The sequence below is a fragment of the Eurypyga helias genome, unplaced genomic scaffold, assembly GCF_000690775.1.
Source record: "Eurypyga helias isolate BGI_N326 unplaced genomic scaffold, ASM69077v1 scaffold6664, whole genome shotgun sequence".
NCBI lineage: Eukaryota > Metazoa > Chordata > Aves > Eurypygiformes > Eurypygidae > Eurypyga > Eurypyga helias.
This window is the reverse complement of record NW_010244239.1, coordinates 1-12692: the sequence shown is the minus strand read 5'-3', so window position 1 is coordinate 12692 and position 12692 is coordinate 1. Positions and strand designations below refer to the sequence as shown.

Here is a 12692-nt window from a genome sequence, read left to right as displayed (position 1 = left end):
CTTTGTAAAGAAGTACACTATTTTCTGATTTTAAAAAAATTAAAAGCAAATGTATTTCTTAACCATTCCATCAAGCATTAAGAGCATTACCCACCTAAAATTATGCATCAGCAATATGGATCGTTCTATCTAAAAACCAAAGTACGGCAGTCCAGAGAACTAGGAACAGACATGAAGTCTCTTGCTTGCTCATCTCAGTGTGCAACACAGCTAAGTGCCTAAAACACCAGGACATTAAGGGATAACTAGTACTTAGATTAAAAGATGGTTTTGTACAGTTCTTGTCAGTGTTTAAACAGATCTCTCCTCTTGCCCCAAACAAGAAATAGACATGAGGTTATGCCACGATTAACTTAGTTTATTTTGCTATTGGTCTCCTTAGTTAAGAAGCTCTTCATTTATAATACAAAAAAAAGGTAAGAAGCTAAGAATTAAAGCACAGAGATCTAAAATTGTTTAAAAATATATACAGTCATGCTTACACACTGTGAATATTACTTAAAATTGTGATTTCTCTGTATAAGTGCCCCAACCTTCCAAATAATAGTACCACCTTTTCTGAGAGGTTTTGCTATTTAGCAAGACTCAGAAAGTGCTGAAGAAGGCTACATCAAGGAAAAAATTTTAAAGAGGACAAATATATCTTTGCCAATGGAATGATTTAGTGAAATTAGAATTATAACTGGAATAATCTTTGCAATATGTGATAATGGGTATAGTTTTCTTAGACAATTTTACTCAAAAGACTTCAAGTGTATGTTAAGGTGCATTAAAATACTTTGCTTTAACTAACCGATCTTTAAAAAAAACCCATCAGTTAATTCTATGCGTATTCATTCCTGTTGTACACAGACATTCCCGTGTTTTAGAAAGTTAGTTTCCACTATTCATATATGTCAATACATTTTTCATGTTCTAGTTAAAAAAAATGGTTCACTGACTTTACCTACCATACCCAGTTTACTAGAAAAACTGTGTATGTCTGTGTTGCAAAGGAAAGGAAAACTCAGAGGGAAAAAGTCAGTGAGGTTTCCCCCTTGTGCCACAAACCTGACATCATTCAGCAGACTCCTACTGAGTCCAATGAGAGCCCAAAGACAAGGAGGAAAAAAAAAAAAAGACGACTTCCAAGTTGGCTCTTTAGTTTTACAGAAGACCTAGACTGAAAGTCTAAGCAAAAAAACGCTGGTCAGAGGAGGGGACAAATTAAATTTCATTGTTAGGAGAATGTTATTCAACATAAAACTTCAGAGAATATTTTTGAATTTGTTCAACTTCAAACATCAACCGTAAGACAAAAGGTAGCCTTAAGATACACTACCTTTCTCTGTGCTCCCATTAATTTTAGGTATGAAGTCGTCAACTTGTATGCCTAGGATTAAGAAAGGGTATTATTTCTGGAACCAAGCAAAATGTTTTGGGTTTTGTTTCTTTTAGAAATACAGCACTAAGAAATTCATCTGGCTTTTCATACTACCTCCTCCTTCTAAGTATCTAATCCATAAAAACAGGCAAAATCTAGTGTTTTCCTACACTACAGATCATGTTCCTGTTTGTTCAAACATATAAGAGGTTACCATCACCCAAAGAATTACTGCCTATTATATTTTTTAAAAATCCTTTATATAAATATGTAAATATACATTTGATATACATATGTAAATAAAATCCTTCAAAATCGTGGAGCTGAGGGGGTGCAAACAGGCTCTAAACCGAGCAATGACCCAGAAGTCTGAACACTCACACCAGCAGTGCCCTCTTCTGGCATTCTGTTGCGGCCACATGTCTTTCAATGTTAACAATGATACCAAGACGACTGCACTACTGGGGTAACTGTAAAACGTTCTTTTGCCAGACACCTAGACTACAGGATTACAATAAATAAAAAGTAATCGAACAGAAAATCTGGAAACCAGCTTGAGACAAGAAACTGATCACACCTACCTAAGCTGTTGTGTTCTTTAAGAGTTTTCTCTTGAAGATGTTCTAACCGTACTGTAAACAGAAGTCCAAAAAAAAGATATTTCACAGATTAAAAGAAAAACAAATAATCAAAGTTTCTTCCCCACTAGTGACTAACCTTGTAATGCAGTTAGCCGCTCGTTGGTGAAGTCATTATCAGCCTGCAAAGCTTCTATTTTTGCTTGAAGCTCTTGCTCCCTCTCCTCCATTTCATCTATTTTATGCTGTAATTCTTTTTTCTCTGCCAGTCCTTTCTGTTGGATTTCTTCTTGTCTTCCTTCTGCTACCTGCTCAAAACAGGTTAAAAAAAAATCCTTTTTTTTTTTGCTGGCCTTAAGACAAGCAATTTTAATTTGGAAAGACAGGTCTTGTCTGAGGTGCTGAACTAGGACTCAAAAAACCTAAGTTCAAATTTCAGTATGTCTCTGAGACAAATGCAACAACTGTCTCGGACCTACAAAGACACCACCACTACCACCTTCCACATCATCTACTCACCTAGACTGGAGACTCTTTGGGAACAGGCTTTATCATACTGTGATTATTTTGTTCTCAAGCATAAAGGACCTTTCAATATTAATATACTTAGATGTTCAGTTTATTAACAAACCTGATAGCACACCCCTTCCCCCTGGAAGCTGAGCCATATTACCAGCATGTGGCAGGCTAGTTACATTTGTAACTGCACAAAGAGGCAACATGAAATGCATAAATATTTCTAATTCTAGTTCTCGTTCCCATTAACTGTAAAATGTTTAAATTGAAAGTTGTCTACAAAAAAAGCAGCTGAATATAAAGTATAACACCATCACAATTTTATATTAAATATATTGCATCTCCAAAAATATGATAACTAAGTGAACAAAAATGGAATCTTTTTAGCAATTTACTTAACTGATGACACTGTCATGTATATTAAATGTAAACCAAAAGAATATATAAAGATGTCCATGTTCCTTACATTAACCTCTAGGTGATTGCCACATTAGAAATTAAATTTATTTAGTTGTTAAATGCATGACAGTACCCTCCTAAGTCAGACAAAATTCTGTCATTACCTTTAGCTTGTCAGAAAGATCTTTAATTTCATTTACAGCTCCATTGTACTTATTAGCTAATTCTCTTAATTCTTCCTGAGTCCGCTCATTCATCTCTTTCAGGTGAGTACATTCATCTTCTGTATTACTTAAACTCCGCTGTAAGACAGAATTATTATGCAACAAATAAAAAAAATACAGACTAATATTCTATCATACAGTGAAGTTGATTTTTTTTTCCAAACAGTATATGTAACTAATCATATTTAACTGCTTTATTCCTAATCATTAAGGCTAAAAATACCACCTATACAAACCTTTGTAATGCTTTGCTTAAAGAACAGATTATGTGAAAAGGTATTAGTTTCATGCATGTGTAAAAACCCCCAAACCAAAACCCCCCAGTAGGTTTAATGATTGTGATTGATAGGAATAAAGAACCAAAACGTGTGATCCATCTCCCCCATTCTCTTCTGGTTTATAATAAAGGGTGAATCACAACATAATACAAAACTTCCAATGCTATCAACAGATTTCATCATACCTTCATGAAAGATTTAACACATTATATAAGCCAAGTAGCTCCAAGGACATGTTCTAAATCTTTTTCTGGACTTCATAATGTGGAAAGGGAGCTAAACTAAGATCCCCTTACTTCAGGGGCAGCTGGGTCTGCAGGAGACAAGGAATGCTCAAGAAGCATTGTCATCATCTGGTGACAGCACCACAACTAAAAGCTGTGTCAAGCTTCTTCCTCATAGCTCAAGATTTGTTTCTGCATTAATACAACTCTTCTTAGGTTTTTTGTGTAACAAGCTCTGGGTTAGTTCTTCACCACGAAAACACCTTTAAACAAAAGTTAAAAGCTACTTTGTACAGTAATTATTAAAGGACAACTTTCAACCAGGAGCCAGTGATTCTTTTGTGCGGAAAGAAAAAGTATGTGGCAGGAAGCACTCAAGTAAATCTCTTCACTACAACAGTTAAATTAATATTTCTGCCCCAAGGGTCAAAGTAAAGAGGAAAAAGTATAATAAAAAAGTCAGAAAATTCTTATCTTAGTAAAGGATTGGAAAGGAGAAGAAAGCTAGAAGCTAAACATAAAACGCCAACCTTAACAAACCCATCAAGAGCTATTAAAATATAAAAAGGTGTATTTAACTGAAATCTCATAGGGTTATTTATTACAGCACTATATGCATCACATTCTTCAGAAAGCATGAAGAGGGTAGACACTCTGAGCACTTCAAATGAAGTCTTAAAATATTTCTTGACCTAAGGCATCATAATGGGAAGTGTTAGTGAAGAGAAAATAAAGGAAAAGGTAACGATGAGAGCAATTACAGGGACAGAAATCTTATTGAAAAAAAGTTTCCAACCCTTGGTGATCTTAAAGCTCATTCTTAAGTGTAATTTGCGTACGTGGTTAAGTATGTTTCCATAAAATTTATACTTTAAACAATGCTTTCAACAGCATTTTTTCTAATATAGGTATGCCATTTTCCCTTCACTTATTTCCCACTTGTACTAACTTCTGTAAGACAGCTTCATGAATTTTGAAATCTGGCAGAAAAAGGAGATCGAAGAACAGTTTCTCAACTGCTGTCAACTAGGAGAAATAAACACGACTAGTCAATACACTGCAAGTGCCACAAGACAACAAATACTGGCACATTACAGGCAACAAAACAGGCATCTAAGTAGCAGCAGTTATAACTATTTCAACACTTCCAGAAGGCTAAGTATGAAACTTCAATACCTCCACTTCAGACAGTTTTCTGACCACTTCAATTTTCTCCTGAAGGACCCGCCTCAGGGACTCTTTGGCTGTTGTCTCATAGTTGTGTTTGTCTTCTTGTAATGCTATAAGCTCTTTTCGTATACTGTCTTCTGTTTGATTCTGTAGTAAGATAATTCAGATAAAGACAATATAAATTAGCATTTTGCTGATTAAATATATTAGATCATGATAAGACCTGTTGTATTTCAAAATGTTTAGCAACCTGTGGTAGATAGGAAAATGTTATGGACAAATCAGTGATCAAAAAATTCTTGAGATGACTGGGTGTAAACCAGTTATTTTTTGTAGTGTATGTAAGGCAGCACACATTCATTATCAGCTTTGATAAGACAACGTCAAGCCTAGGGAATCCCCAATCTGACAAACCAGAAACCTAGAAGGTCCCTGAAAGACCTCCAAACAGGACTTACAAAAAATTTCTTGCAATGTAGGTAGCTGAGAGGGAAATAAAAGAAAACCAAAAGTTTAAGGCAGGCATAAGTGGCCTAAAGAACAATTAAGGCACAGCATACTTGTTACTCTGTCTCTAGGAGGCAGCACATTGATAATGCCTTTTTTCAAAGGCCTATTTGGAAAGAAATATCCATAGGAAACCAGACAGAATGGTTGCCTCTCACAGATGACAAACTCCTTTCCTGAGTTTCATTAGATATACATTTATATGCGTATAGAAAAGAAATCAGTTTAGGCTAAAAAAAGCTGAAAAACAGTTGTTTATCTAGATTTAAAATTATTCAATCAAATACATAACAGATCCAGAGTTTTCATGCTATTCAGATTACCAAAATTACACAGGCTGATTTCAGAAAGTTTTTGTTTCAGGAGCTTTCCTATAAATAGCTAATTTCAAAACACTTCAAAAGGGCTATTTATCAGCATTCTTAGCATTCAACTCCAAGTGAACTACTTACCTTTGAACATGCCTGTAATTGGTTTCCCATAACCTCTAATCTTGATAGCAGCCTGTCTTCATCTATTAAAGCCTAGCAGAAAAAAGGGATCACCATAGTATTAACATCTGCTTAATGTAGTTCCGGTAGACTTCTGCTTTAAAAAAACTGAATTTTGTTGGCATACTTACTACTAACAATTATTTCCAACTGCTACATAATCACCAAGTTGATTAAAAATTATCTTTTGCACAGGTTAAGAGAATCGCCGTAAGCTTTTCATTGTTTCTGCTTCTGTTTGTAAATTAATAGCTAAAATTTATATGCCACTGCCTATTTCAGTCCATAAAAGAAAAGGATGCTTGCAGATACCTGCCAACTAGTATCTGAAGCCTCTTGCGTGACAGCAAGTAGTCGCTGAAGGGTTGCCAGCTTCTGTTCCAACATTTGTTCCCGATGTAAGGCTTCCTATGAAGAGAGCAAAGCACCAGTCAGTACAGCTAAAACAGCTCAGAAAAAAAGACACAAGAGATAGCAAAACACAAAAAAAGAGTGGTTAGCATTGTCACATACACAAAACTATAAGCAGCCCATCCCATTTTATCCATTCACACATTTATTTGGATTATTTTAATTATAAAATGTTATCCTATAACCTCATGTTCCTGAAAACCTTTTTTATGCCCATGTTGCACATGCTGAGTACACATAGTAACAAGTTATACTTTCCGAGACTTAAAAACAGTGACTTTTGTCAATAATTCGAGCAATAAAATTGTAAACACCAAAAGGCAGCTTGGCAGCTCCAAAGCTATGAGCTGTTCATCCCCAAATCAGGTCACAAAAGAAAGATGCCAAGCAAGAACTGCTATTTTTGTTCAATTTTAGCTTTACAACAGTAAGATAGGGCATCTTTGTTAACAATTCCAGGATACAGAGCATGAACAGATTGGTGAGTGAGTATGTATTTGGCCTCCCAGGAAAGAGCATCTGCCTGAGCTGCTCCCTGCTATGTCAGCGAATACATATAACACTGGTATCTGTTTCAAAAGCCTCATAATTGAGTGAAAAAATAAAAATTGCCACTATCAGAGAAAAAGAGGCAAAGTCAGTCAGCAGAACTACACATAAATTAAAGCTACATACAATTTATCAGGAAGAATGTTTTCACATCTTTTTCAGAAAGCTGATTTTACGATCCTTTCTAACTGCTTTGTTTATATACGTTAGCACACACATTAATATGTTGCCATTCTGCAGTCTAACCCTCGTGCAACACCACATTTTAGGAAAACACACATGTACAAAAACTGACACAGGAGCAGGTGCAGAAAGGCTGGTGATGCCAATGAGGAAGAAGAGCTTCCAGCACTGTCCCCTCCTTCATACTTTCCAATAAATACTGGGACAGAAATATTCACACTAAGAAGTTAAATTCACAGAAACAAACTACTTCTTGACACAAGAAATGACCTCTTCTTTTGCCATTCTTCTGTTCTGCCAAAACTTTTATACGTGTACACAGTACATCCACAGCAGTGAATGATGCTGAAAATATTTGGAGAAGAATTAAAATTGGGGACAGTAAGGTAGGAGAGGAGAAAGGCCGGGAAATGCAGATACATAGCGTACAGGGAGTCGTCCATAAAATACGGAGATCCCATGTCTATTACAGAAGTCACAGTTCATGCTGCTCATGCAAATCCCCAAAAATTTATGCAGAACTGTACCATGTTCAATTACAGCATTTTACATTATTTCACTACAGAAAAGGGCATTTAAATCCTTTATCATGGTCCAGTTTAGAAAATGCAAGCCTAACAAAGATAGACAGAGCATAGGGTTTGTGTTTTGAATAAAGGTTAACTGTTTAGCCAAACTAAAGCTGTCAAGAGAAATATTACCTGTAGATACTGTGAAAGCTGAAACAATTCCTGAGAATACATACTGGGAGTGTTAGCAGCAACCTGAAAAATAAAAGGCTTTAAGAATAAAAATGGTTTGGGATTTTACATTAAACTCAATGAAAAATTCATTACTTAAATCTTGTCATGAATGTAAATATAAGTCTAACTTATATTATTAGTTAGTTAGTTATATCTAACTACAGGCATTTCCAATCTTTTATTGTCCTGCTACTTTTTTTTTTTAAATCATAGAATGTCCCAACTCAGGACTGAGGCCTCACTGTGTTAATGTCTTGAACCACCAACCCACCAAAGAGTTTAAGGCTTTTGTTTCATCTGAGATTAAACTCACAAAAATAAGCAAGGTGCACAAAGCTGAAGCCATTCAGCCCAAGGACAAACAGAAATCCGGGGTTTCTAGAATTGGAAAGTCTCCCGCACACACATTTCATCACATGTTTGCTGCTGACTTAGTAGCCATCATCTTCATCATTCCCCCTTTATAAGTGTTTGTTTCAGATTTGGGAAATACCCATATTCTCTCTCATTATAACTGTTCTATCTGTATATTAGCACCATCACCTTACTTGACTTCTATTCACATGCAATTAAAGAAAGTTTTGCTATGCTCTGTCATTGTCTCAGCCAGGCTTAAAGTCCGGTCTTCAGTTTGTCTTACTTCATACCTTCTCCAGGCCCAGAAACTGTTCGGAACTTGGGGGAGGGAGGGTAGTGGCAAATGGATTTATTTACTAACTCTCATAGGCTCTTCCTACATTGACTTAATTGTGAAGCTGGTTTTCACAGTTATACCTTCAGTCCGTCCTCTGAATTTCTGCTGTGGCCCTAGATGCAAGCTACATAGGCTGTTTTAAAACTTCAACTTAAATGCAAAGTCTACCAACTCCTTCGGCTACTGACTTCACAAATAAGTCCCCTTAGTTTCTCAAAATGTTGTTCTTAACATTTAAAATTTAGATTCAAGGTTAAAGTTAATCCTTCTTTTTAGAGACTAAACAGATCATCAATTCCTGTCACTTGTCTCAAGGGTGTACCTATTAACAGCTTTTCTACAAGTTCTCCACATTATCAAAACTGAATTTAAGAATTACACTAGACATAACTGACTGTGCCCTACAGTGAGTGACTCTGGCTGTATCTGCACACGAGGAGCAGAGAGGTCTGTTCCTTTGGAACATGCAAGAGCACTTCCCAGCCCATGCAGTGCAGCTTCTCATCCATAAAAAACAAGATACCAGGACAACAGACCTCATCCAACACCACATGAGCCCCACAGAACAGATCACGTAGCAAATTATGCAATACCCAAAACCTCTTTGCCAGTCAGCCTGTGCCTGGAAATTCAGCCATCTTACCATCAATTGTTTTTTTTTAACTCAGCCATGTGTCAGGTGCCACACTGACACATACAGGTAAGAAGTCAAGCTGTAGTACTGCATCACCTTCTCTACCATAAATGTCAATCAAAATATTAAACTAGATAAAAACAGGGAGAGGAAAACATATCTAAACATAACTGGACTTCACCGTTTCTTCATCTTTATACCAAGTCAGAAAACAACATGTGGCTGAATAAGGCAGAAAACAGCAAATTACTGAATTACCTTGTCAACAGGACTGGGTAATGGAGCATGGATAACACTAAAAAAAAAAAATTTAAAAGTGAACAAAAAGTACAGAAGAGCAGCTCAAAAATCCAGAAGATCCCTAGTACTGTGCATTTAATCATGATGCTTTGTAATTTTAAGTTTATTCTTAGATAAAAATGAAGTTATTACATAAATGTGCAAAGCCAGCTAATGCTATGCTGAGTGACATTTTCAAACTAACAAAACCATTTTCAAATTGAAAATCCAAAGTCTATTCTAAAAACTCTTAAACTCCTATTTCAGTATTTACATAATATTTTATTATTTTAAAAGGGTTTTATTAAAATTTAAACCAGTTTACATGCACAAAATAATAGATAAGCAAAGACAGCAGATACACTTCTCTCGTTTAGAAGTTCAACAAACCAAGTAAAATAGTACCTAGTAACCTACAATTCTGCACTCTCTCACTAGAGCAAATGTTACACTTGCTCATTTTCATCAGAACTAAAAATTTACCACCATACATTTCTACTATTTTTATTAGGACATGCAATTACATGGAAAATTTCCCAAAATAATTTATTTTGACATCTTTCCAGAAGCAAAGGTACCCTAAAGCTTCATGCAAATACTTCTGCATACTAATGATAAGAGTATTTAAATAAGCAATCAAAACCACACAATTGCTGAGAATGAAAGATTATTAATATTATGTCATTTGTAACTGGCACTCAGTTACTGCAAACAAAATGTTTAAATTTTGTTTCTACTACTTTTTGAAATTTTCTCCAAACTGTCCATATATACACAGAAAACACAATATTCACCTGAGTTTCCAAACATGATTCCAATTATTTTATGATTTTTTTTCCCCTCATGCCAAGCAGAGCTTTGCCTCATTGTGACACCAAATAACAGCACCATGAGGACACACTACTGCATTACTGGTATGAATAGTATGAACAGTTGTGTGTGTACACACAGAGTCATCATTAACTTCCCTTGAGTGTATGTGTATGTAAAGGAGCAAAATAATCCAATACAAAAAAGAAAACAAAGCAGAGGGAATGATATTTTGCTCATTTGCTTCCTTTTGTTCCAATATTCTTCTGTTTATAAACCCATTCCCACACACTGAACCACAGCCATCAGAAAAGTCCAACTTGGTAAGAACTTATACTTTTATAGAACTTTTTAAATCTTTCATAGTTGTCTTAATTTCCAAAAGCGACAAGCAAACAAGATTTATTTTCCATAATGCCTGCAAAAGAACTATGTTCTCAGTTATTTTCTTTGCATGGCCACAGGAAAAGAAAACATTCCTATGCTGATTTTAAATATAAAACGTATCAAACACTCATTATACACTAGTTCAGTTTTGCTACACAAAGATATTATTCTTACTCTGATCGCAATCGAGCTTCCATTCCATCTGGAAGAAACAGTTTGATTGTGGAGACTATACATCCATGGGTAACTGAAAAGAAACAAACACTACGTCATCATGATTCATTACTATTTCATTTTAAGTTCAATGGTTAATGTTATAGTAACCGAGCAAACTGCCTCAGGAGGCTCTGAGGCAGGCAAACAAGAGGCAGCCTTCAAGCACCAGTGCCTGGGTCTGCCTTCTCAGACCCCGTCTGCAGACAGGAAACTGTCCTTAGAAACTTGTAGAGGTTACGCTGTGCACTTAGTCCTGGCTGTGAAGCAGTTCCAACTCCTCCCCATGCAGCAGTGTCTGCACGACGTCTACTGCACCAAGTTAAAAAGTTAACTGTACGTTTTCATCGCAAAATGAAGAAAAATGAATGCATCCTATGGGCGCTACGTAATGGGAATGCAGAAGTATTAAAAGAAAAAAATAATGAGCTACCTTTTTGCCAAGATTCCTATGAGCATATTCAGAAATTTAAAAGATAACACATCCAATTTGGGTCACCAGACGCTCACTTCAGCATCTGGAACTTGCCAAATAAATGTTACTTACAAACACAAGGATCATAAAGGGAACACAGAGGAAGAGTATTGGAACCACGGAGTAGTACATCCTCTTGAACACTATGAGCAGCATAATTCCAGACAACACATCTCTGTCTTGGTACACTTGTAGTACACCTCTAATGCACAGCCCTAGACAAGTGCCTTCCCAGTTCAAAAGGGGAAAGCTTGCTTCTCCAGGACTAAATTCAAGAATCTTTGAACTCAGGAAAGATCCTAAGGAGTAACGGGAAGACATGCAGTATTTGATTCTTATATCAAGTTCAACCTCTCTTCACAATGTTTCCCCAAAACCATAACTGATACCATTGTCAGCAACATTACAAACAATCAAAATACATCTTGATATGGGGTTTGGGTTGGAGTCCCAGTCATCCCCTACACACCCCCCTTGTATGGTTCTGTGAACTGGGAAGTAAAAATTCTTTCCAGTTACATGGAAAGATAGATGTCGTTCCAAAACACTACCGCAAGCTAGAATCAAAATAAGTATGTGGTTATCTATCATTTACCACTATACCTAAAGCACCACCAACATACAAAGAGCTGCTCTACTTTCATGGTTATTAATATCAGCAAAACAGTTAATCTGGCTTTGAATAAAAAAGGGCAATGTGTGTTTTAGGACAACGGCAGTACTCCAGGGAAACAAGACAGGTCTTTGACGAAGCTGCCTCAATAGAATCTAAAAATACAGGAGAACCCATCCAACTAAACAGAGTTGTTCTTAACCTTTATTCAGTGCTAAAAGCTAATGCTTTGGAAAAGTATCCTCTTGGCTACAGCACCTCGTTTTCTCAAGCTGACCTGGTAAAGTATTAAATTTACATGCCAGGGAAGAACAGTCAGGACTTCAGTCTCAAAACAGATTAATCCATGGGTTTTGCAGTCTTTTTTGGCTTTAGGCTTAAGGCGCCAGGATTCACCAATCTGTTCTTGCAAAAACATTAAAAAAAATACATTAGCGATATTAGCCATAGGACCTGATACTGACAGAGCTTTACAATGAAGAGCCTTCCCTTTAAGGCGTAAAGAAGAAATCAGTGATTTCAAGAAAGTGTTAGTGTATCTGAAATTAAAGACCACCAGGCAGCTTTACCTTTGGGTCATGTATCAGGTGGGGATGCTGTGATATTATATAATTAAGTTTTCCTTCATCAACACTCAGACTGGAAAAAAAAACAAAACCAAAAACTCCTAAAAGCTGCAGGAGGCTTATTTGTGTAAAAAACCGAGACACAAAGGGTGTTTAGCAGAGGGTCCCAAATAGACCATGACAAGGTACCAAGCATTTTGATAAGTTCATAAAAAAAAAATAATTTGAGAAAAAACCCAAACTGCACACTGTCCTTTAGCTATCCATTCGCTATAATTGGAAGATTAAAGAGAAAGCCTACAGGAAGGGTAAAGCAACATGTAAAGCACTATTAGTGACAACTGGACAGGCCAAGTAATCGTTCAAATTCAAGTCTATATTACTC

General features: G+C 36.1%; 1 protein-coding gene across 1 annotated transcript in view; it reads right to left on the bottom strand.

Annotated features, from left to right (window-relative positions):
* Positions 1–6139, bottom strand: part of SLMAP (sarcolemma associated protein) — a 38089-nt gene extending 31950 nt beyond the window's left edge. The window contains exons 1-5 of the mRNA XM_010149677.1: positions 6063–6139; positions 5712–5783; positions 4759–4899; positions 3021–3158; positions 2081–2249 (exon numbers count right to left, since the gene is read on the bottom strand). Of these exons, the coding sequence (XP_010147979.1) occupies positions 2081–2249; positions 3021–3158; positions 4759–4899; positions 5712–5783; positions 6063–6137 (595 nt within the window). The 5' untranslated portion in view covers positions 6138–6139. The remainder of the gene's footprint in view (positions 1–2080; positions 2250–3020; positions 3159–4758; positions 4900–5711; positions 5784–6062) is intronic.
* Between the last annotated feature and the right edge of the window lie 6553 nt (positions 6140–12692).